The following is a 20,871-nucleotide window of genomic DNA, read 5'->3' on the forward strand; positions in this document are numbered from 1 at the left end:
TTATAATTCATGTAATTTTATTGCACGGTTATTATTTTAAATACACACACACACACACATATATATAAATAAATATTTTTTTCCCTAAAAGAAACGTAATAAATCACGTGACTCGTGACGTTTGCAACATATAAAGAACCCAACACCGCGAGACTTCAGCCACTCCAGATCTCTCTGATGAGAAGTAGTGTAGTCAGTGAATACGAGCGACTTTGTAACAATGATTATAAACATACAGTTGAACTCGCCTGATAATGTGACGTCCTCCAGAGACGACCCGCCGTAAATAGGTATTTTTTTAAACAACTAACCGAACTTATTTGTGTAAAAGCCGGCTGATGGGTGAAGCATGTGTCGCTGCTAGCTCGTCGCTAGCCCGGCTACCACGTGTTAAAGTCCGGTGATGTGGTGCTATGCTGTATCTTTTAAAAACAGTCTACTTATTTGCAGGTTTCTATCTGGAGATGTTGCTGAAGACGTAACTTTGAGAAGGTAAAACATCCAGACAACTTGTAAACTTTTTCTTCTGCTAGTTCATGTGACGAGTTTGTTATCCCTGTCTGAAACAGTGGTGTGGAAATCAATGCTGTCTGATCTACTGCAGGGTGATGTGTAAAGACAAGTGTTCATGATGGAAGATCAGTAATGTCATATCTTGTTGCAGGGCTGTGGCGATGATCCATAAGTTGGAAGAGGAGGTGTACCACAACAATAAAAAAAAAAGGTTTGTCCTGCACAATTTGTATTATTTATTCTGCCACCTCTTCAGTGATGAAAACTGCTGCATAGGAAGTGCCGTCTGATGCGACAACTGACGATTATTCAGAGCGTTTCTGAGAAATGAAATACTTAAGCATTATGTGTATTCTAATAATACAATAATCAACAGGTTGTATCTTTCCTAGGTTCAGGCGCATCGGTTGCAAGAGCTGAATTTTTAAAACCACTCTGGGCTCTTGAGGACACTGGTGTGTAAGTTTTTATTATTATTTTTTTATTTAAGATTTGCTTATAATTTTAAATCAAGCCAGTGATGATACAAGTTATCCCTGTCTGAAAAATAATTTTGTTGAGTTCTGGTAACCTGAGGCTTGGTAAATAATGCCATGCATCATATTTCTGTTAATCAATAAGCTGTAATATTTTACATATTTGTCTTTACCTTACAGATGGAGCTGGCAAACAAGCTGACACAAGAGCGGTTTGAAGGAATCGGGAGGCGTGATGCTTAATAAAAATTGAGAGCAAAATGTTGGAATGAGCAAAGCCACACGTATTGAAAAACTTTGTTTAGAAACTGTACAGATATAATACAAATCCAAATATGCAAACGGATCAGCAGGTTTTACTGTCTGTGTTGAACTTGTAGGATTTCTTCTTTAGATTTTCTAGAAAAATCTGCTCCTCAAGGAGGAATTCACGATCCTGTGGGATGGGAGAGAAAAGAGAAAATGTGAAGCTTTTGGTTTCTCAAAATGTATAAGGAAAGCTTTCATGTAAGAAAATGACTTGAGGTGTTTTTTTTTTTTGTTTTTGTTTTTTTTTGGAACCAATTTTCAGAAAATAAAATCTTTAATGGAACAAATCTCTGGCTTCAGTTGTTTAATTCATCTGTTACCAAGATTACTGAAATATGAGCCAGACAATATCTGACTCTTACAAAATTTTAGAGGCCACAAAATAGTAAGTTTTTATGCAATGTCTGAATAAAATATCTGCAACCAGAAAGCTTTAAAAAGTTTTTTTTTTATTTTTTTAAGTGCTTAGTATTAAGTGGGCTGGCTATGTCTTTCACATTTATGGAAATGGTTACCAAGCTTCATTATACAAAATATTTGTAAAAGTTTAAAATCTAGAAATATAAATGCATTTTGGTTAGAGTACTTTAGCTTTCATGACATTTATGAAGTCACTTTCTGTAGTTTGAGATTAAGATTATGGCATTGAGTTGTTTTTAAAATACACTTCCAGGATAATTGGGGATTTTTATGCTGAAATTTGTTTCTTTACTGGACGGTTTTTAGTAAACAATTTCAGGAGTATTCCCAAGTACAAATAACTGGACAAAAGTTTCAAAATAATACTTTTAACCATCTTTCAGTCTGGATTTGTTGACTGTATTCACAATATGACCATTTGAAATGGCGGCATTCTAAGAATGTATTTATTCTTCAAAAGCTGGCAAGAAAAAAAAAACCTGAATTATGACTAGAGAATAACCAGTTACCTTTTCCGCTGTGTACTTCCACAGGGCCAGACTGGCCTCAAGCGTCATGGACTGATAGTTCTCCAGAGGATTTGAAGGATTATTCCTGACGGATGTTGTCAGTTCAGGGAAAGAAGGAAACACTGGAACAGAGTCTACAGAAGAAACTGAAAAGTTAAAATGAGGTTGTTTTTTTTGCCTCATATAAAAATATACATCTTAAATCCGACATTCAGTCAAACCTGTTAAAATAGGTGGAATAATATGAGGCAACGGTGAGATGGTGGGATATTCCCTAAGTCTTTCTGTATCTTCCTGCAGATGTTTTCCTTGCATGCGCTCCTGTATTAAATGTATTAAATAAAATTTGTATTTAATACCAAGTAGAAGAGTTTTTTAAGACGGATCGAGGTCTTTGCTTTGTGCAATGACACACCTTTAGGATCCGTTGCTCCTGCTGCCTCAAATTCTCAGTTTGAGACTGGATATTTCTTAGTCGAGCCATGTGCTCCGACTCCACGCGTTTCGCCTCTAGCAATGCTCGCTCGCCCTCTTCATACTTCTCTGCTGCAAGCTGTGAAAACAAAACTGTCAAAAGTGAAACCTTTTGAAGGTTGCGGCGGTCAGCGTGGGAGGAAATCACCTTGCTGAAGGCCTCAACCTCTTCGGCTCTTGTTTTGAGTCTTAGAGCCATGCTACTGGCTTTCTCCTTCTCTCTGTCCAGTTCTTCCTTTAGTCTGGCAAGAGTCTCTTTCTCTTGTGTCACGGCCATCTCCTTCTGCTTTAATTCAGCCATGCGAAGCTTCAAGTCAGCTTGTTCCTGCGAAACAGAAAACACATTAATGGAAATCTGGATTTCCTTTTCTCTGAAAGTACAGCAGCCTAGTAAAGCATAAAAAACAGGGATTGCGTGACTCACTTGTGCCAGACTGATGATGGATCCTTCTCTCCTCTCCAAGAGGCTGTTAACCTCCCGTTCGGCTTTGTCATGCCTCTGTTTCTCCTGCGTGTGGAAGTGAGCCCATTCCGCTGCCAGTTTTCTTCTCTCCTCTGCACAATGCTGCATCACAGATTTCTGCTCCTCCAGCAATGAGCTCTAAAAGGCAGAAAGACGCATAGCAGACATGGCTGAAGTTGCACGGCAACCGCTAATGCCTCAGTAACATCTGAGGCGCTTGTCGGCCTCACCTTCGCTCTCTCCAGCTCTTCCCGCTCCATGTTGATCTGCATAGTGAAGACACGTCGCTCTTCCTCCAGGCCCCTCTGGGTGGACTCAGCCTTTGCCTGCTCCGCCGTTACTTTCCAGCGTTCCTGAAGCAAATAACGCTAAAAGAGAGCTTCGCAACGATTTTGAGGATCTACATGAGCGTTTCTAGAGCAATCGTAACAACACATGCCGGCCACAACAACGATTCCCTGATACAGTCTGCTCACCTTCTCCAGCTGCCTTTGCTGCTCGCTGATCTGAGAGTCCATCCTTGAAATGATTTCCTTCAGGTACGTTCTCTCCTCTGCCATGGCTTTCTGCTGCTGGGCCAGACGCTCCTGCATTACTGGAAGATTTGGAGAAGCCAGGTGCTTACACTTTAAGTTTTTAATGCAGATTCTTCCGCCCGTTCAGTGTGGATGTACGTACTTCGAAGCTGCTCGTCCCGGTGTCGTGCCCCTTGCTCTAGGCCGTGGGCGGTGTGCTCGTGCGTGCTCTCTACTCGACAAGAGAGCTCTCCGAGCCGGGAAGAGAACTGCTCCATCTGCTCAATCACCCCTGCGAGAGATCTGTACAAATGTAATGTGGAAAGTAGACGTGGATTAGCTTGGAAGTTGTTCTGAGAAATATACATCGGGATAGCAAGAAAATAATACTACAAGTAATTTTGGTCCTGTTGAGTAAAGAAATGCTCTGGTGCTCAGACTGTGTAACAGAAGGCAGTTGGGGATCAGACACTGACTCAAGTGGAAGCGTTCAAGTGTCATAGTGTCTTGATATTTATGGAAGATAGACAGACGGTTTGAAGCTTCAGCTGCAGAAAGCAGGGCCCTGATCGGATCTGTTGTAATGAAGAAAGAGATGCCCTGCTTTGTGAGTTGACGTGTTTCACGGCATTCTAGGGTATCTACCTTCGGACAATTTCTAGACATGTCACACACAAAGGAAACCCTGATTCAAACCCAGCAATCTCTGTATTTCCTTCTGGACTGGAATGCCTCTGGATTCCCCAGACTGAGGTGGAGAGTGTCCTTGGGGAAGGGTGTCTTTCCTGGACCTATCACCTTTTTGAACCAATCTCAGATAAGCAGAAGATTAAGGAATCAAATTTTAAATTTTTTACTTATTTAACATCTCAAACACTTCTCAGCCCTTGTGGAACCCTGCATTTTAAGGTGATAGAAAGAAATGATAGATTAGGTTTTTTTTTACCCTCATGAGAACATTTAAGGGTGGGATTGAATTTGCCTAAAGTGGTCTTGATGAGGTGGCAGAAGCTTAATGGACATCACCAGTGGGCAGTGGAGTGGATTGTAAGCAACCAGGAAGAGCTTTAACAATCAGAGGCCAAAAACTTTTTGCAGCTGGAGAATGACTGACTATCAGTCTTTGGTGGGCAGAAATCTACTGCCTCATGTAGAAAAGTTTAGAAATGTTCTTATGTCCTATGTCCTGTCTTGTTAATGACAGGGCAAAGGGCAGAGCAGTGGGGATTAGAGTTGAAAATGGGCTGTGTTGACACTGCCATGTCTGGACTCACCATTAAAATAGAAAATAGAGCCCCAATTATCCAGTTTTGCATGCAGGATGAGAAGAAAATGCAGAAAATGGAAGGTAATAAATGACCAAGTCTCACCTGGTCTGAGATGTTGCGCTTGTAACAGCATCGATCTCTTCGTCCTTTAATCTCTTCAACCTCTGAAGCTGCTCCTCGTGGTCTTTTTTCATCTCTAAGATAGATTTTCTAGAAAGAACAATGGGATAAATGTACCAAATATAACAATCATGAAAGTTCTGACCTATTATAATACATGGTGATTTATATGTATAGGAATGCACACAAGATTAAAAATAGACGCCGTTTCTGTTTTGGGCTCTTTTCTTGCTTAAATGATTCCAGCTGACCTTTGAAGATCTCGGAGCCTCTCCACCTCTCGGTCTCTGTCCTGTTGGGCTTGCGCCAGCTTCCGGTGGTACTGCGCCTGCAGCTCTGAGCGCTCCTGCTCGGCTGACCTTGTTAACGTAGCCAGGCGCTCCATTAGCTCTTCGCACTCCAGCCGAGCTCGGGTCTCTCTTTGGGCTGCTGACTCCTCCATCAGCTTCACACGAGTTCTTAAAATAAATGCATACAACACTTGCAAAGCACACGCTACTTTAAATGCAGAGAGTTTATTTTTTTTCCCTTTAACTCGACATGTATTACTTGTGTGTGTTCTCCAGGAGCTGCACATTCTGCTTATGCCTGTGTTGGATGTTCTCTAAAATCATCTGGCTTTGGTCCCGCTCCAGCTGCAACATCTTCACCTGGAATGTCGGATTTGTGATCAGGGCAGTGAACCCAACCAACGAAGGAAAAGCGACGCTTGGCCAGCAGTTACCTCTCCCTCCAACTGGATGATGCGAGCTTGTAAAGCCTGACATTCCCCATGCTGTTGCTCCTTCTCTTTAAGTCTCTGCAGAGCTCCTGCGTCAGCAGCACTACCCAGACCCAGCAACTGAGCCTGCATCATCTTTAGAAGAAGAGAAGCTGAATCAAGAACGATACAGGAGAAGAAGCCGATGTAAAACTCTTCCAGCAGAGGACAGTGAATATGTCCTTACCTGCTGCTGTAGTAGCAACTGCTGGAGATTGTCTGCTGCATATGACACCTATTCAAGAGGAGGACAACGTAATATTATCATTTGCAATCATAAGAGCTTTAAGTGAAAATGGTAACAGTACCTGTTGTTGAACAGTAGATGATGTTCCCTTCGTTGGGTTTTGCTGAGGACTCGCTAGAAAGAATACAGTAATAAAGGTCTTCACAATGAATATTCAAAGACAATGCAATATTTTGTCATTTTTGTCACATTATAGTCATATTTTAATGTATTTATTGGGATTGTATGTGACAGACCTACATAAAGTAACAGAACACCATGTTTCAACATAAGCATGGTGTATTCAGGGGTCGTGTAGTATCAGTTTTCCAACACGAATATTGTTTTCCAAGTAAGGAAAAAAAAATGTCCGTTTTGATCTTGTTTGTCCAGAACATATTTTTCACGTGATAAATTGCAAACAGAAACTTTCTTTTATGGATGCTGTCCTGTCAATAGATACTCCCACCTGAGTCGCTGATCTCTGCAGCTACTCCAGAGTCACAATGTTTCAATCAGTTGCTTCTGATTGCTTAGCCTGTCAGGTAGGTGTAAATTTGCTCCTTACTCTTTCCGTTGAACAGAGAGCTGAGATATTCATAGCTGAGGATGTTGTCCTATAATTTAACTCGAAATAATACTTTTCACTTTATTCCTGACCTGTCTGTTGTGTTCTTTGGTCTTAATTGTGCTGTTTGGCCACCAGTCCTCACAAAATACATTAACTTTTAATTGGACTAAATCACACAAGTTTCCCTGAGTTTATTTAGGAGAAACAGAATAAAGGGAGCCAAATACCACTGCATGCAAACACTTCTCAGCTTTTTATTTATAAAATAAAATATGTCAGATTTTTGTAACATAAAAAGTTTACATGCGGGTTATTAAAACAACAACCCACATGCTCCTTTTTACCTCTTCAGCAATAGTACCGGTAAGTATTTGTGTTGATCTGCTGCATGAAATTCCTGTAGAATACATTGAAATTTGTAGCTGTAGTGTGACAAAATGTACTGGGCGCTGTGATTAATTCAGTGGCTCCCCTGCGGTTACCTACACCACACTGTGCCAGCAAGTCCAGCAGAAGAAGGGCCCGGTAATCCTGGCTTTTGCGGAGATTCACCTGAAGTGGGCTCCCTCGGCCTGTCGGATCTTTCGCTTGAAGCTAATTGGCTGAACTGAGACTGAGGATGACTATTTCCAGCACTGGAACCTACCACAAGGCTAGCAACCTGAGGGGGGCGATCAGGGGAGTGAAACGAGCTGAGAGCGTGATGAAGCGGAGGGGCTGATGGGGATGAGGGGACGGGATACTGCACAGTGGGTGAATCTGTGTTTACAGTTAAAGCAGACTGGCATGAGGAAGAATTAATGCCATCTAGATGGAGGGAGGGAGGCGCCACGAGAAGCAGAACCGAGAATGTTTTGGTCTGATGATGAGTACTTGATTTCATTTAAATGAGTGAATGAAAGGCAGAGGAGGGTAAATACCTTGACTTGGCTTCTCCTCTCTGATTGGAGTGGAATGAGCAGCAGGACTGAAACAACAAAAAAAATGTATTAAAGAGGAGAGGAAAGATTTGATCTGATGTTAGAAAACAATCTTACCTGATGTCTCTGATGGATGGGAACGTTTCCTCTCTGTCTCTGGGAAGTGCAGCCTTATCTTGGTTACTAGAAAAAGGATTGTCATAATGTTCATTACTAAGAAACTCAATCTATCATGTCAGACAGTGTGTTTCTCTGCGCAATACCTGACAACTGACTCAATTTTCAGAGAGTCTCCCAGATTAGGAGCTTTTGCCTCAGATAGAGCCTTCTTCCTGCTCAGTGCCTCGTCCAACCAGTCATAGTCTTCCTCTTCATCCTTCTTGTTGCCTTTAGAAACATCAGATTTGCTCTGTTTGGAGTTTGGAGCATCTTCTGTCATTCTTGCGACAGATGGGGCTTGATTTCCAGTCAACGAAGACTTTCTCTCCAGTACAGGAGAGGAGGGAACTTTTGGAGACGCAGCTGAACTTTTCACTGTTTTGGAACCTTCTTCTAAATCGTCAAGCTCGTCGTTTGCTGTGAGGCCAAGCCACTCCGCTGAATTTCTGTGTCGGCTGGTTGGCGGGGTGCTAGGTTGGCGTTTCCTCTCTGGGGAAGAGAATCTGACGTCTTCGGTAGAAAATCTAACCATACAGAAAGAAAGTTGAAACGCAAATTATTATTATAGGAGGACACATTTTTGAGAATTTGACCCATTTTGACCAAAGTATAAGTACAAAAGTTTGTCATAAAATTACAGATGATATCGCTACTGAACAAGATAGAGGGAGTAAGAAATTGTAGCTTTTTTTTAATGCACTCTCTTTAATTGACATTTTTAGGAATTTGAATCAAATTCCAGTCTTTTCTGGTTTTGTGGAAGCTGTTACTGAGTTGCGAAGATCCCATTTGAGACTTTTGCACAGTGTTGTAGAGTATGCTGGATTTGGCACCTAACAACTGGCATAATTTGCAGTGGCGCCCCCAAGTGGAGACCAGGAAGGGTTGGAAGAATGACCCCGTCTTGCCCCTCTTGAAACCTGCTGCTAAACCCGTCTGTCCCCTTGAGTATCATGTTCATTTCATAGAAATTCATACAGAGTCAACTTCTTCAATGAATACATAAATGTAAAACCCAAGACATAAATAAATACATATCTATATAGAAAATTATAGATATTTTATGTTTTTTACTGTGCCACCCAAAATGTTTTACTGGCCTGCTCTGGCCACCCTTATGAACATTTTCTACAGACACTACTGATAATTTACAAATGTCCATATGCATAGGAAAATTAATGTTTCATTAAGGTTTTACCGCTCAAGTTTTTAAGAAAAAAAAAAATCATGATGTTTTTAAAAGGCCACACCTTTAAAGTAGTACTCATTGCTGCCTCTAGGCCCCCTTCGATGGTGCCACTTTATGACTTCTGACTGAAAAAAACCCCAGGAATCCTGGACACACCTGACAGACTGTCTGCGGGACTGGCGGCCCTCGGGTGTGGTCGCTATAGTCGGCTGATAGGACCCAAACGTGAGGTCATCTTCCACAAATGGATCTGACAAACAGAAACCGGGCTATAACAGTAATATTTCAGGGCAGTAATTTCTTGCAGACATTCGAACAACAAAAGCTGCAATGTTTTCCCACCTTTCAGACCGAGGTTCTTCTCCTGTTGCAGCTTCTCGTCTTTCCTCTCGCCTGTGGGCGGTCGGGCTGAGGTGGAGGCGTCCAGAATATCTTGAATTCTGGTACGAGGTCTCTGAGGGGCTTCTCTCCTGGAGATAAGAAGAAACAAGACATGGGAAATATTCTTGGGAGTCACATGCAGTCAGCCAATTAAAACTAAATAGAAAGACTGTATATGTGTTGGGAAAACACTGTCTTGGTTCTGAGCTGCACAAGGCTCACGGTAATTATTTTTCAACCGAGCACTTTAAAAAAGAAGAACAAAAGGAGTGCGAAAGGCAAAAATGAAAACTGAGCCCTTACTTCTCTATGGAAGACCAAAGTGGAGACTCTTTCTTCCTGGGATCGTCTTTGTGGCTCTCAAACCCGAGGGCGTCAAGGAGATCATCCTTATCTTCTTTTTTCGACGTCTTTGCTGATAGACAGGCAGAAACATCCCCGTCTTCACTAAGTGTATGCCAGATACCGGAGAAACAAAATCCTCAACAAGCATGCAGCTCACTCATTTGGCTCCTCAGGATGGGAGATGCTGATGCAGGCGGCACAGATTTGTCAGGCTTGCTCTGCCGGGGTTTAGGTTCAGGCCTGGTTTCATCCGGAAGCAGGTCATCAAGCGAATCAACCAGGGGGTCGTCTACATCTGCAGACGTAAGAAGACTCTTTAATAATTAATGATGTTTGTTCACATCAAAGTGAAAAGCGGTAAACGAGATACAGAAGCCTAGAACCTCTGTATCTCGGGCATCGTTCTTCAAAACTGAAGAAAGATGCCTGTTTATTCTGAACTCAGGCATCTTGTAAATCACTAGGAGAGAATGTGTTGAAGGAATACTACTATTAATGCCATTTTTTCAAAATGGATTTGAAAAGATTTAACTAAAAGTTAGAAAATTGCGGAGATAAACATCAACTCTGAAATAAAAAGGATTAAAATGTGTTCAGTTCTGTAAATTACAGAACTGAGTAAATTACAAGACTTAGTTGGAGAAAGGTTCCAGCCTGCTGCTCAGCATTAAGTTGAATTTGTTCGGTTGCCAATTTATGTACAAATCTGAAACCAATTAAAACTTAATTTAAATACATTAAAGTTAATGTTCGCAAAACTTGATCAGATGTTCATCATTACCTCCATTACTGATCAGAGGCAATGATTAAAGACAAGGAACGTAAAACTGACGGTCAACAATACCCAAGTTGTCTGAAGCTCAATCTTAATCTGACATTGACGGTCACTCACCAAAGAAGTCATTGTACTTATGTGATGAGGATGAAGGGGCAGCGTTTGGCTTCTTCCCTCCTCCTGTGGCCTCATCTGAAAGAAAAAGGGAAGCCAAACCCTTTTTTGATTGCTCTGACAACCTTTAAAGCCCGTTGTGAGGGAAACATAATAATGAGAACAATGTTTTATGCAAGAACATGCTGCTTTGAATTACCTGCTCCCTCAAGATTTGCATTACTTTCTAACACAGAGGAGTCTTTCACAGGGTCTTCATTACCGACTGACTTTGTTTGTAGGGGAAGCTTTTTCTTTGACGGAAACAAGTCGGCCTCTAAATCATCCATGCCCTGAGGAAAGAGAGTAAACTTTATTCAAGGCACAAACTGTACAAGAGGCAAATTTAGTCTCTGCTTTTGCTCATTTGATTTGAATTTACCTTCAGGTTCTTCAGCACGTCGCTGGGATCAGCCTCAGAGACATCTGAGGCCTTAAGCAAAGGTAACAATTATTTATGACATACAAACAAGCAAATATTGGTCCTCTGTTTTAACATATTTTTTCTTTTACCTCCAAGTCGTCCCTTCTGACTTCCTCCGCCATTCTGCTGAACATGTTATTAGTGGGAGATGAGCTGGGAAAGCAAGAAAAGGGAGCCCATAAGGAGTACTCATTTATTACAGTTAAGTAGACAGTTCCCGTTTTCCATCAGCTTACACGTTTGGCCGTCCACCACGAGCCCCCTTTGATCGCGTTGGTTGCTCTAAGGGATATATGATCAAATAAATCAGTGTGATAAACGTCAATACTTTCTTTATGAGTTACCACTAGTAAACGTCACTTACTTGAATCGTCATTGAATAAGCTGTTAAGTATGTCATCATCTTCAAAAAGGTCTTCAGGAAACCACAGCAAATGCACAATTAGTTGGATTTTCATACATTAATGAACACCTCTGATAAAGATGTGGTGCAAGACTGGAAATAACAATCTCCTGCTGAACAATATATTGCATAGGCATTGGTAGAGAGAAACCTAGAAGTGTGGGATTTAAAGTTTTTATGAAAATCTTAATTTACAATTATTTTATTATTTTTGAAGGTGCTGCCAAGGTCAGAATTTTATTGCACAGTCAATAAATTAGAATCGCAAATAGTTTGTCAGATTAAAAGTACTTTTTGAAAATACCCTTTTAGCAGGCGTACTTAAAAAACGTACAAATGAAGACATACTTTTCATATCTGTTTTTAAAAATACGTTTTTTTAAGGGTTTGATGTAATATTCCAATGTTAAATATGTATTCATTAACTGTTCAAAACATCATCTTAACAAACAAATAAAGGCTTTCAAACATCCAGCCGGTGAACTTACTTTGGGAGGCTTTACTCGTCGGCTTTGAAGGCTGCGGAATGCCACAAAAATAACGAAAGTGTATCATTTTATTTACACTAACATGGATAATATTATTTAACACAATTCCTAAAGCATGGCAAAGTATTGAACAACTTAGACCTATACAGAAAAAACATTGTGTAACAGCTTCAGGACAGCCTTTGACCCTAGAAAAAGGTCTGGTTAACTCACCATGATGAATCTTGGCTGGAAGCGGAAAGATTTGAAGGAAGCTAACGAGCTAAAGCTAGCTAAATCTCTTTAGGCGTCTCCTGTCTCCATTGGTAACCACTCCGTTGCTCTACCCTGCGTCTTCTTTTATATTAGCGACAGAATGAACTATAAACAGCGGGTTCCATTGTAATAGATAGAAAAACACACGCTTTTTATCCAAAAGACTGTCTTTAGCATTTATTTACCAAGTTCTTAAATGAGCCAACCTCACGGTAATATATCCCACCGTCAGGAATACATACTTTAGCTAATAAAGCACAAACCTAATGGTTAGCAATATAGATACATAAATAATGATGAGTACGAAACAGTGTTTCCAAAACCTGAAGAGTTTTCATACAGACTGTTATACAGGGTTGTCCCGGTAAAGCATGAGCTTCCTGTTTACTGATCCAATTGCAATCTGGGTAATGTAGTTTTATTAGAGATTTTATGGTAATACGCTGAATTTACAACATGTAGCTTGGAATATATTCAAAAAACAAATTTCTTACAGGTTACAGTTGACATTTTCATCCGAGAGAGAAAAAAAAAACAACAACATTGGTTGCTGGACAGGTTCGCCACTAGATGGCGTCAGACATTTGTAATGGTGAAATCATTACAAAGATAAAGCAGAAGATAAAGCAGATAAATATCCTCATTAGACAATTTCATTAGGTGAGGTCAAAGCTTGATGTGCCATCAAGTCATTGGTAGTGAGCCTAATCATTTGTCTCCTATTAAGCCAGAGATGAAATACACAAAACATTTGTTTTTACTTGTAAAATGTATTCAGTTATATAGGTCAAATGAAATTTGTAAGCCATCTGTCTGATGAAGTGCTTTCCAAGATGTGTCATGTTACAACTACACTGTACATTAATGGACTTTATGAGACTGACAAAGCAGGACAGGCAAACACTCTTTTAGAACGACCTTTCCTACCTCAGTCTTAGTCAGATTGGATGGAGAACACCCCTGAACACCAATGTTGAAGTGTTACCACATAATCTCTGCTAGAGTTAGGCATAGACTTTGATTGAGTCACTCTACATATACATGAATATGCTTTGACCTACTCTACAAGAGAAGCTCTTGAGGACAGGACTTGATCTTAACTATTCAATTGTAGCTATAGAATCTCCATTCTCCATGTAAGGAAAGCATTGTTTGCAGTGCAGTCACTTAAATGGCACAAAAAAATTCAGTATGTCAGGTGGACATAATCTAGTAATATTTCTCTTAGAAAATGTAAACATAAGGTACATGACACTGTTTGGTTGAAAATTTACAAGCTTGGATAATTTTATATTTACTCAGGTAATGAAGAGATTACATTTCGCATAATAAATATGTTCCTTTTATTTATTCAAGTTATTCTTTGTGCTCCCCAGTAGTCCTGTTTCCTCAGACTTTCTAAATCTTTCCTTTGGACTTTTATTGCTTTATCCACCGTCCAAGAAAAACTTGGAGAGACCTTCAAAAAGACCAGAGAACTATTCATCATAATAAGCTCTTTAAAAGATGACAGCAAAGCCCGTGTCTGTGCTTCATTGAGTTTCAGCAGGACACACAAAACACAACATTGAGGCATTTCACTGCTTTATTTAGTCATGTGGATTACAGTGCGACAACAACATAAAGCTGTAAGGTTCACAAGATGACTCAGCAAAGTACATAATCTCAGCCATTTGAAATCAGGAAAGCTAAGATTTTCTAAGATAAATGCGGTTTCCCCACATCCTTATTTAATGTGCTAGTCATAGTCAAAGGACTTATTGTGGTGGTTGAGGCACATTTTTTCAATTTATCTAGCATGTATTTACAGTATTTCTCTTGGTTTTTTTTGTTTGTTTTTTTTTTGTGGGAGGTAGGAAGATAGATTTAAATAAGCTGAATAAATGAAAACATTTTGTCCCCATACTACTAAGAGGTCTGAGCACCTTCTATGCCAAACCACTTTGTTTTAAGTAAAAATATAATTATGTCTAGATGTCAGTCATAAAAAAAAACATGTCTTTTATTAATTTGAATGTTTTTGACATAAAGTCAGATTTGACACCTTCATTCTTGGTCTGCAGAAATAAATTCTGCTCATTTGCTCTAGATTACATAAATATTAACAGTATATTCTTTTTTTTTATTAGATTGATGTTTTCTGCAATTGTTTTTTAAATATCTCTGAATACCATCCTGACCTTTCCCTTTAAGTGCAGTACAGGTCAAAGTTGAGTTTGAAAACAATAATAATCTATTTATAGGGTGGGACTGAGATAGTATTTTATCCTACAAGTTTCTTGTAACACTGATGTCTTTTCACTTAAGTCCCCATTAGAGGCATAAGTCCATCCAATTTATAGTCTGAAACAAATAATTGACTAAATATATGATTAATTACAGTTTCAAAAAACTGTTAATGCAGAACTACTTTGTTATTTATATGCTGGAATGAGCCACAAAAGTAACAGAAGCCCAAATTCTAAAAAAAAAACATGAGAGAAGGTTTTTAGTTGTTATTATAAATACAATACATTTTATAATAGATAAAATGTTTTATAATTGGAAAATCTGAATCACTTATATTAGCTCTGTCAAAAGGAATGTCTAAATTTCCAGCAAACCTCCTGGAGGAAGGATTTCTAAAACGTTTGACATAGTTTAGAAGGCAAAATATTATTACTTTTGCTTCTTTCCGATATTTTGAAAGAAACAGAAATGGTAATTCTAATTGAACTAAAATAAGAAAAAGAGGTTTAGGTTGATAAAAGTCATGTGTTTATTAAATGACTGGATTTCATGTAGGAACATAATAACACAAGATAGCTTTGTTAGTTCAACTATTTTTTTTTCTAAGAGGTGTTTTATTAAATTGCAGAAAATTAACTGGAAACTATATTATTGAAAAGTTAGTTTAAGAATGTTTCACGGTTAAGGCTTTGATTTTATTTACAATTCAGCAAGTTCAATTATTTAAAAAAAAAATATTTCAAGGTTTATACTTTGAGGACATGCCATGGTGCCAATTTTCTCCATATGGCACTGGGTAACATCGTTGGATTTCTTCATGCTTTTTATCTGCAACTTCACTGGTTGTTGTGTCAATTCCAGGAACTTTGGGAAGTTAGTGTAAGCTGACTGAAAATCAGTAAAATAATCTTTAGTCAACTGAAGGAATGCTTAAGGGACACATTTACGTTTGGTGGAAGAAATCAAATATTTAAAAGGCTTAAGCCTGGAAGAATATATGAGTCAATGGAGTCAATGGTATTAAAGTCTAATTTGAGCATCAAGTCTTTTGTGATTTCATTGCTGAGATTAAAATTATTAAAATTGCGATCTAAGTCTGAATTGATTCCAAGTCCACATTTCTTTTCTTTTAAAGAAAAGATGAAGTTGGTTTTTTTGTACTTTAATGGCAGAATAAAACCCTGGACTTTAAAATAATTAATTTAATTGTGGAGAATACATTTTTTTTAAAGTGCACTTTGCAGTTCCTGACCTTTTTTTATGCATGAATCAGAAACATACTCCCCTTAAACAAGAAAAATACAAGCCTGAAGGTCATGAATAATGTCTAATGGCTCAAATTCAGCATTTGTCATGTATCATCCTTCTTCCAGTGGAATTTGAACCTCTGCTGACACTTCCCGCTTCAGGAATGAAAACCCTGCTGAACATCGAGGGCGAGGCCACATCAGAACAGCTCTGACTGTTTGTGTCGGCCATGTTCCTTTATACATTCTCCAGAGTCGTCATCTGTAGGGAGTAGGCCGACATCTGAATCCACAACAACAAACAAAAAACAAGACGAACAATTTATTTTGTTGATTTTGCAGTGCATTTTAAGAATATTCATGCTACATTGACTGCTTTATATTCTGCTGTGCTGCAACTACACATTTTATGTGTTTTAAATGATATGATGCATGATACTTGATTTTTGACATTTATTTTGCAAAGAGCAATCTAAAAAGTGTGGCGTGCATTTTTTTTAATCTGCTTTCCTGATAACTTTGTAGAAACCACCTTTAACTGCACCAACATCCGCTTGATGCAATGTTCTAATAGATTTTTCAGGTAGAAAGCTGTCATAATCCTTCCCTCACTATGAGCCTGTGTTAGGGTTAGTGTGTTTGAGGTGTTGTACCATGATAGTTTTCTGACAAACCCAGTGTTTTGCATGTTAGGCAAAAATATCAATTTTGATCCTAACTAAACAGAGAAACTTCTTCCAAATGTTAGCTTACCCCCTATATGACTTGTAGCAAGGCTTCTTATATTTTCTCTTTACAGCTCATCTTACATAACTGCATTATTGATACCGATATTGAGTTGCACATAGGTGGACGATCAACAGGGGGGGCCAGTCAGGGCCATACCTGAAACATTTTCTAGAAGAGATTGCGTTGTTTGCCTTCTAAATCTTTTAGTGTTAATGCATCAGTAAACACTCCAAAGCTCAGTGTGGGGCAGACATCACCACTCCTTTCCTGTCAGATTTCCAAAACAAGCTTTTCTGGCTTCTTTCAACTCATTTATCACATCCATTATGCAGAAACATCTTCTGTGTTTTAAATACTTGCACTGGAACGCCACGAATGCAGGAATATTTAGTTTCCTCCAAACTGGGGGAGGACTTCTCAGAAGGCGATGTTTCCCTCCTGTGTCACAGTAAATTCAATTACACTGCAGTAATCTCAACAGGCCGAGCAACAAGTATGAATTTTTTATAATTCTCTGATGGGATGCATGTGTCTCGTTTCAGTCAGGGTGAAATATGCAAAGACAGTGTGAAGAAAAATTCACATATTCAGAGAAAATAAAAAAGTGCAATGAGGCTTGATAAAATATCCTATTTGTAATTTTTTTTCCCCCAATGACAAAAGAGCTTTGAAGAAAATCGCTGACATTTAGGCTTTATTAGTGTTCCTCCTTTCCCAGTCTTTTGTGCGTTTAAATACCAAAAGATTCACTCCTTCATTAAGCTTTTTTTTGAAGATTAATGTAACTGTAATGCTAAAATTTATTTTAAAGAAGAGTTGCGATTGTCTAAAAATATTCATTTAGAAAAAAATAATCACCGTGACTCAACACGGTTTTGTTGACCTCTACGAGTCAACAAAAGAAAAAAAATGACACATTGTCACTATGTTTTGTTTGTTTTACAATTATTATGTGGCTTATTGCTTAGGATTAGAGATGTGATACCCCTATGTTTAAAAGTGAGGTGGCAGTGAAGTAATGCATTTATAATAACCCTGTAAAGAGACGACGGATTGTTGTTTGGCCTCTAAATCATTCAGCATTAGTAGAACTTAAAAGCCAAATGTGGGGCAGGCTTCTAGGCTTTTTTGTGCATCTGTGCCTCTGCGTCATACTCCAGTGCTCCACTTTCCTACTCCTCAGTTATTCTCAGTTTTCATCTGGTGTCTTGAATGCGTTATATTTTGAATTTTCATCAAAATCTATTTTTTTGCCCACCTTTTTTTTTTTTTTGGCTTGCTTGATTGTGCTTCTCTAGAAATCTCAACAATAAGCCTCACTATCAGTGAAAAAAAATGCTTCAGACGGTAAACACTACACAGCAACTAAAACTAGAAAAGTGTCTTGTTGCAAAATGTTGCGGTCTAACTGAATTGCTTTGATTTGCTTTAGTGTTCTTACCTTTAGTTGTTGTCATTGTGGGGTCTCCATTGTCCCATTGCTCTTCATGTACGGCATTTCCATATCAGCATTCTCATTCTGCCTGTGAACGGACATGTACAGGATATCACACAAATATAGTACCCCTCTGTGTAAAGTTCAGTTCATCTCAGCTCCTCTGGGTCTACAATTTTTAGAGCTGTTCTTCAGTTCAGTAGCAGCTGCAAGTTTTTTGATCTATGTCTCTTTGCACATCTGGAGACTCAGAACTTCTGTCCCAGTTTCTACTCTTTTGCAGTCCCTTCCAGGATTGTCCTGTATTTGGCTTCATCAACTCTAAGCAGATTCCCTGCCTTGTCTGAAGAAAAGCAACCCAACAGCGTGGTGCGGTTTTGCTCTCCGTAAACTCAAATTACATGTTGACCAAAAAGTTCATGTTGAGTCTAATCTGACGGAAGCAGATATGCTCGGGTCACATGTTTGCTGTGACCCCAGCATGACTTATAATGAGAAAACCGCTTTGTCACAACAAAGCAGGCTTTCTTCTTGCCTCTGTTTCATTAAGGCCAGATGTGTGGTGAGCACAACAAAGTCTTTCCCCGGAGTTGTAGGGTTGTGTGGGTCTTCAAGAGTCAGCATGAGTTTCTTTTGTTGATTCTTTGATTGATGTTCTCTTTTTCTTTCTTGTAAGTTAAGGCGGTAGCTATGTCTTGGTAGGTTTGCAATTCTGCCATACTCTCTCTCTATCTGTCTTCGGATAATAAGTTGAACTTTGCACGGTGAGAAGTTCAAACTTGCGAATGAAATTCAAATCAAATACACTGGAAATTCAGAAATCCATCTTTTTTTTTTTTACTTTTCACTGATGTAAGGTTTTACAAATTCCCAGAATCTGTAGTCAGAGCAACAAGAAAAATAAAGAAAACGTGAGGAAAGGTTTGGGACATCTATAGCGTTCCAGTTTTTTTCCTTGTCTCAGTCTAAAGTGGTTAAAAAAAACTGCTTTATGTTGCTCTCATTTTTGTATAAAGTACGGTAGCTGGATGCAGGACGAAAGCCTCATTAAAAAACAAGATTCTTTTTTGTCAGCTCCTAATTGTGTGAGCCAGATGTTTGCCGTGCTCCATGGTGCCATAGCCACGTGTCATTGTTTGCTATTGCTTGGAGAGTGAGTAAGTAGGTTCTGGGGGGAGATGGAAAGATTACACTTTGAGTCAATCAGTAGCCATGAACTCGAGAGCTCTGCTATTTTCTCCTCTATTCATCTTCCCATTAGAAAAGCCGGAATACGTGGTTGTTATGAAGGCAGCCACTTAATCCACACGCTATTGATCAAGGCTAACCCTTAAATAATCGCAGGACTTAGTTCAAATCAGTGATGCAGATAAGTCCTTTCTTTCTGTTTCACACTTTCTCCCACACATGAAACACATATGCATTTTTTTTTGTATGTTTCTTGTACGTGTGAGTGTTCAGAACTCGCTGGAATCATGTTATGTAATTAGTCCTACTAACTATACATTGCTTCTTTTCTTGTGACTAAATCTAAAGAAAAAAAAATTAAACAGTTGAAAAAATAAAAATCAAAAACTAAGACTGTAAACCCGAGGACTAAATATAATGACATTATTCAATATTATTTAAAAGGTTGATAATACCAGTACTCACGGTTTGATTTTATTGGAGAACCTCTGCCGCAGGATGACAGCAATGGCGGTCAGGACCATCATGGTTGTGCACATGGTTCTACCCCAAAAAGTGTCTTGGGCCTTGGGGCCTGTTGCTGGTCTGGAACACCAAAATGTCTTACCCCATTGAAAGTTGTAAATGGTACGGGACAGAGATTGGGACTTGTAACAGTCAGACTATTCCTGCCTTGGCTCTCACTTGTGATTGGGGGAGATTAGCACAGAGGATTAGCCAGGATCAAGGAGCAGGCTGGTTCTTGCTGGAAGGGCTACAAGGCAAACAGAGCATGCTGTGTTGCTATTCTGAAAACAACCCACACCGTGTTGTTAGCACAGCAAGCCAAATCAAGCTCAATGTTGCATTTTCATTGAAGGAAGGACGCCTTTTTTCGAAAAAGGCTTCAGTTGGTACATTTAAATGGTATTTTGTCTAGACATGCATTGGTAAAAACAAATAAATCCTGGAGCTTGCTGTAAGGTCATAATCTTGATTTTAAACAAGACAGATATTAATTACATTCCAAGAGAGAGGGAATTTTGGTATGTTTTTTTTAGTCAAATTTCAATGTTTCACATCCTCAAAAAATATGTTAGACAAAGTTAAAATGAATACATTTAAAAAGTGCTTTTTAACAACATTTTACATGTATGGGCAAAAAAGTTATTGAAATGGCAACAACTTTTTACTCAAATGGTTAAAACAGTTGTTCTGAGTCCCGGCCCTTATTGCTTGCTGCAATAAGGAGGTCAGATCCCTATGCTCTCTGGGCGCAGCTCTGACCAATTCAAGCTTCACAAAGTCTTTTATCAGTTGTCTGAACACACCCACATATCACACAATACACAAAGCAATCTGACAACTCACAAACCCTGTGGTTAAAAATCAATTGTGTTCAGTCTAACAACACAAACTGAGCAGTTCCTTTATTAACTTCTTACTTGCATGGCTTGACCATACGTCATCCTCTTGATTAAATCTTAATTCACCCAAAATTATCTAACGCACGTTAAGAAGGTCAGAGTGCGGTACTGTTGAACACTATTCTGGCAACTTAGTTTTGGCCAGTGAAACATGCAAAATTTTCACCACAGGCAATGTCGCCCATTGTAAAAAAGTGATTTTTTTTTATCCACAAATTTTCTGTTATCAGCCACATCTCAGCCTTACTACTACCAGTCTTGAAGAATATCTGATAGAACCTGCCATGAAGAAGGCTAAAAAATCTCAAAAAGTGACACTTGTTCACACTCACTTACCCAGAGTGAGACCCACTATACACTAAAGGCAAAAATACTGTCAGCCAGCTAAAGTTTCTACAAAAGTAGCAATGGTTTGTCCTGGAGAACACAGAAGAAACAATAAAAACACATAGAACCAAGTCTGGGTCTGTTCAATAAGAAAATGTCATCCAGGGGAGAGGAGTAGGACAAAAACATCTGCT

At 39.0% G+C, this 20,871-nt stretch overlaps 1 protein-coding gene, 2 long non-coding RNA genes and 2 other non-coding genes across 8 annotated transcripts; 3 read left to right on the forward strand and 2 right to left on the reverse strand.

Annotated features, from left to right (window-relative positions):
* Positions 1–29: 29 nt before the first annotated feature.
* Positions 30–1,478, forward strand: LOC122822304. 2 transcript variants are annotated; one of them, XR_006369130.1, is made up of 5 exons: positions 30–290; positions 451–492; positions 665–724; positions 906–968; positions 1,170–1,478. It is a non-coding gene; the product is annotated as an uncharacterized LOC122822304 (long non-coding RNA). The 2 variants fall into 2 exon arrangements; XR_006369129.1 differs by having other exon boundaries at positions 112–290; positions 906–972.
* Positions 765–839, forward strand: LOC122822652. The gene has a single exon (XR_006369184.1). It is a non-coding gene; the product is annotated as a small nucleolar RNA SNORD49 (small nucleolar RNA).
* LOC122822651 lies at positions 1,023–1,095 on the forward strand. The gene has a single exon (XR_006369183.1). It is a non-coding gene; the product is annotated as a small nucleolar RNA R38 (small nucleolar RNA).
* LOC122822303 (fas-binding factor 1 homolog) lies at positions 1,141–12,516 on the reverse strand. Of its 3 annotated transcripts, XM_044100867.1 has the most exons (31): positions 12,302–12,503; positions 12,075–12,197; positions 11,862–11,892; positions 11,335–11,385; positions 11,207–11,252; positions 11,060–11,123; positions 10,929–10,979; positions 10,707–10,839; positions 10,511–10,585; positions 9,776–9,913; positions 9,577–9,688; positions 9,235–9,362; positions 9,049–9,142; positions 7,808–8,227; positions 7,662–7,727; positions 7,545–7,591; positions 6,136–6,188; positions 6,015–6,062; positions 5,792–5,923; positions 5,617–5,717; positions 5,319–5,525; positions 5,050–5,157; positions 3,843–3,982; positions 3,641–3,759; positions 3,395–3,517; positions 3,126–3,302; positions 2,850–3,026; positions 2,643–2,780; positions 2,449–2,548; positions 2,228–2,373; positions 1,141–1,425 (listed from the first exon to the last, which is right to left on the reverse strand). In XM_044100867.1, the coding sequence occupies exons 2-31, from the start codon at positions 12,075–12,077 to the stop codon at positions 1,336–1,338; spliced, it is 3,318 nt and encodes a 1,105-aa protein (XP_043956802.1). In that variant the 5' UTR covers positions 12,078–12,197; positions 12,302–12,503; the 3' UTR covers positions 1,141–1,335. The 3 variants fall into 3 exon arrangements, with proteins under 3 accessions (XP_043956802.1, XP_043956804.1, XP_043956801.1); XM_044100869.1 differs by having other exon boundaries at positions 2,228–2,361; positions 12,075–12,516; XM_044100866.1 differs by having other exon boundaries at positions 12,075–12,516.
* A 1,178-nt stretch (positions 12,517–13,694) lies between these two features.
* LOC122822305 lies at positions 13,695–19,630 on the reverse strand. The gene is made up of 3 exons (XR_006369131.1): positions 19,410–19,630; positions 17,763–17,844; positions 13,695–15,875 (listed from the first exon to the last, which is right to left on the reverse strand). It is a non-coding gene; the product is annotated as an uncharacterized LOC122822305 (long non-coding RNA).
* Between the last annotated feature and the right edge of the window lie 1,241 nt (positions 19,631–20,871).

Source organism: Gambusia affinis, linkage group LG19 (genome assembly GCF_019740435.1).
Source record: "Gambusia affinis linkage group LG19, SWU_Gaff_1.0, whole genome shotgun sequence".
Taxonomy (NCBI): domain Eukaryota; kingdom Metazoa; phylum Chordata; class Actinopteri; order Cyprinodontiformes; family Poeciliidae; genus Gambusia; species Gambusia affinis.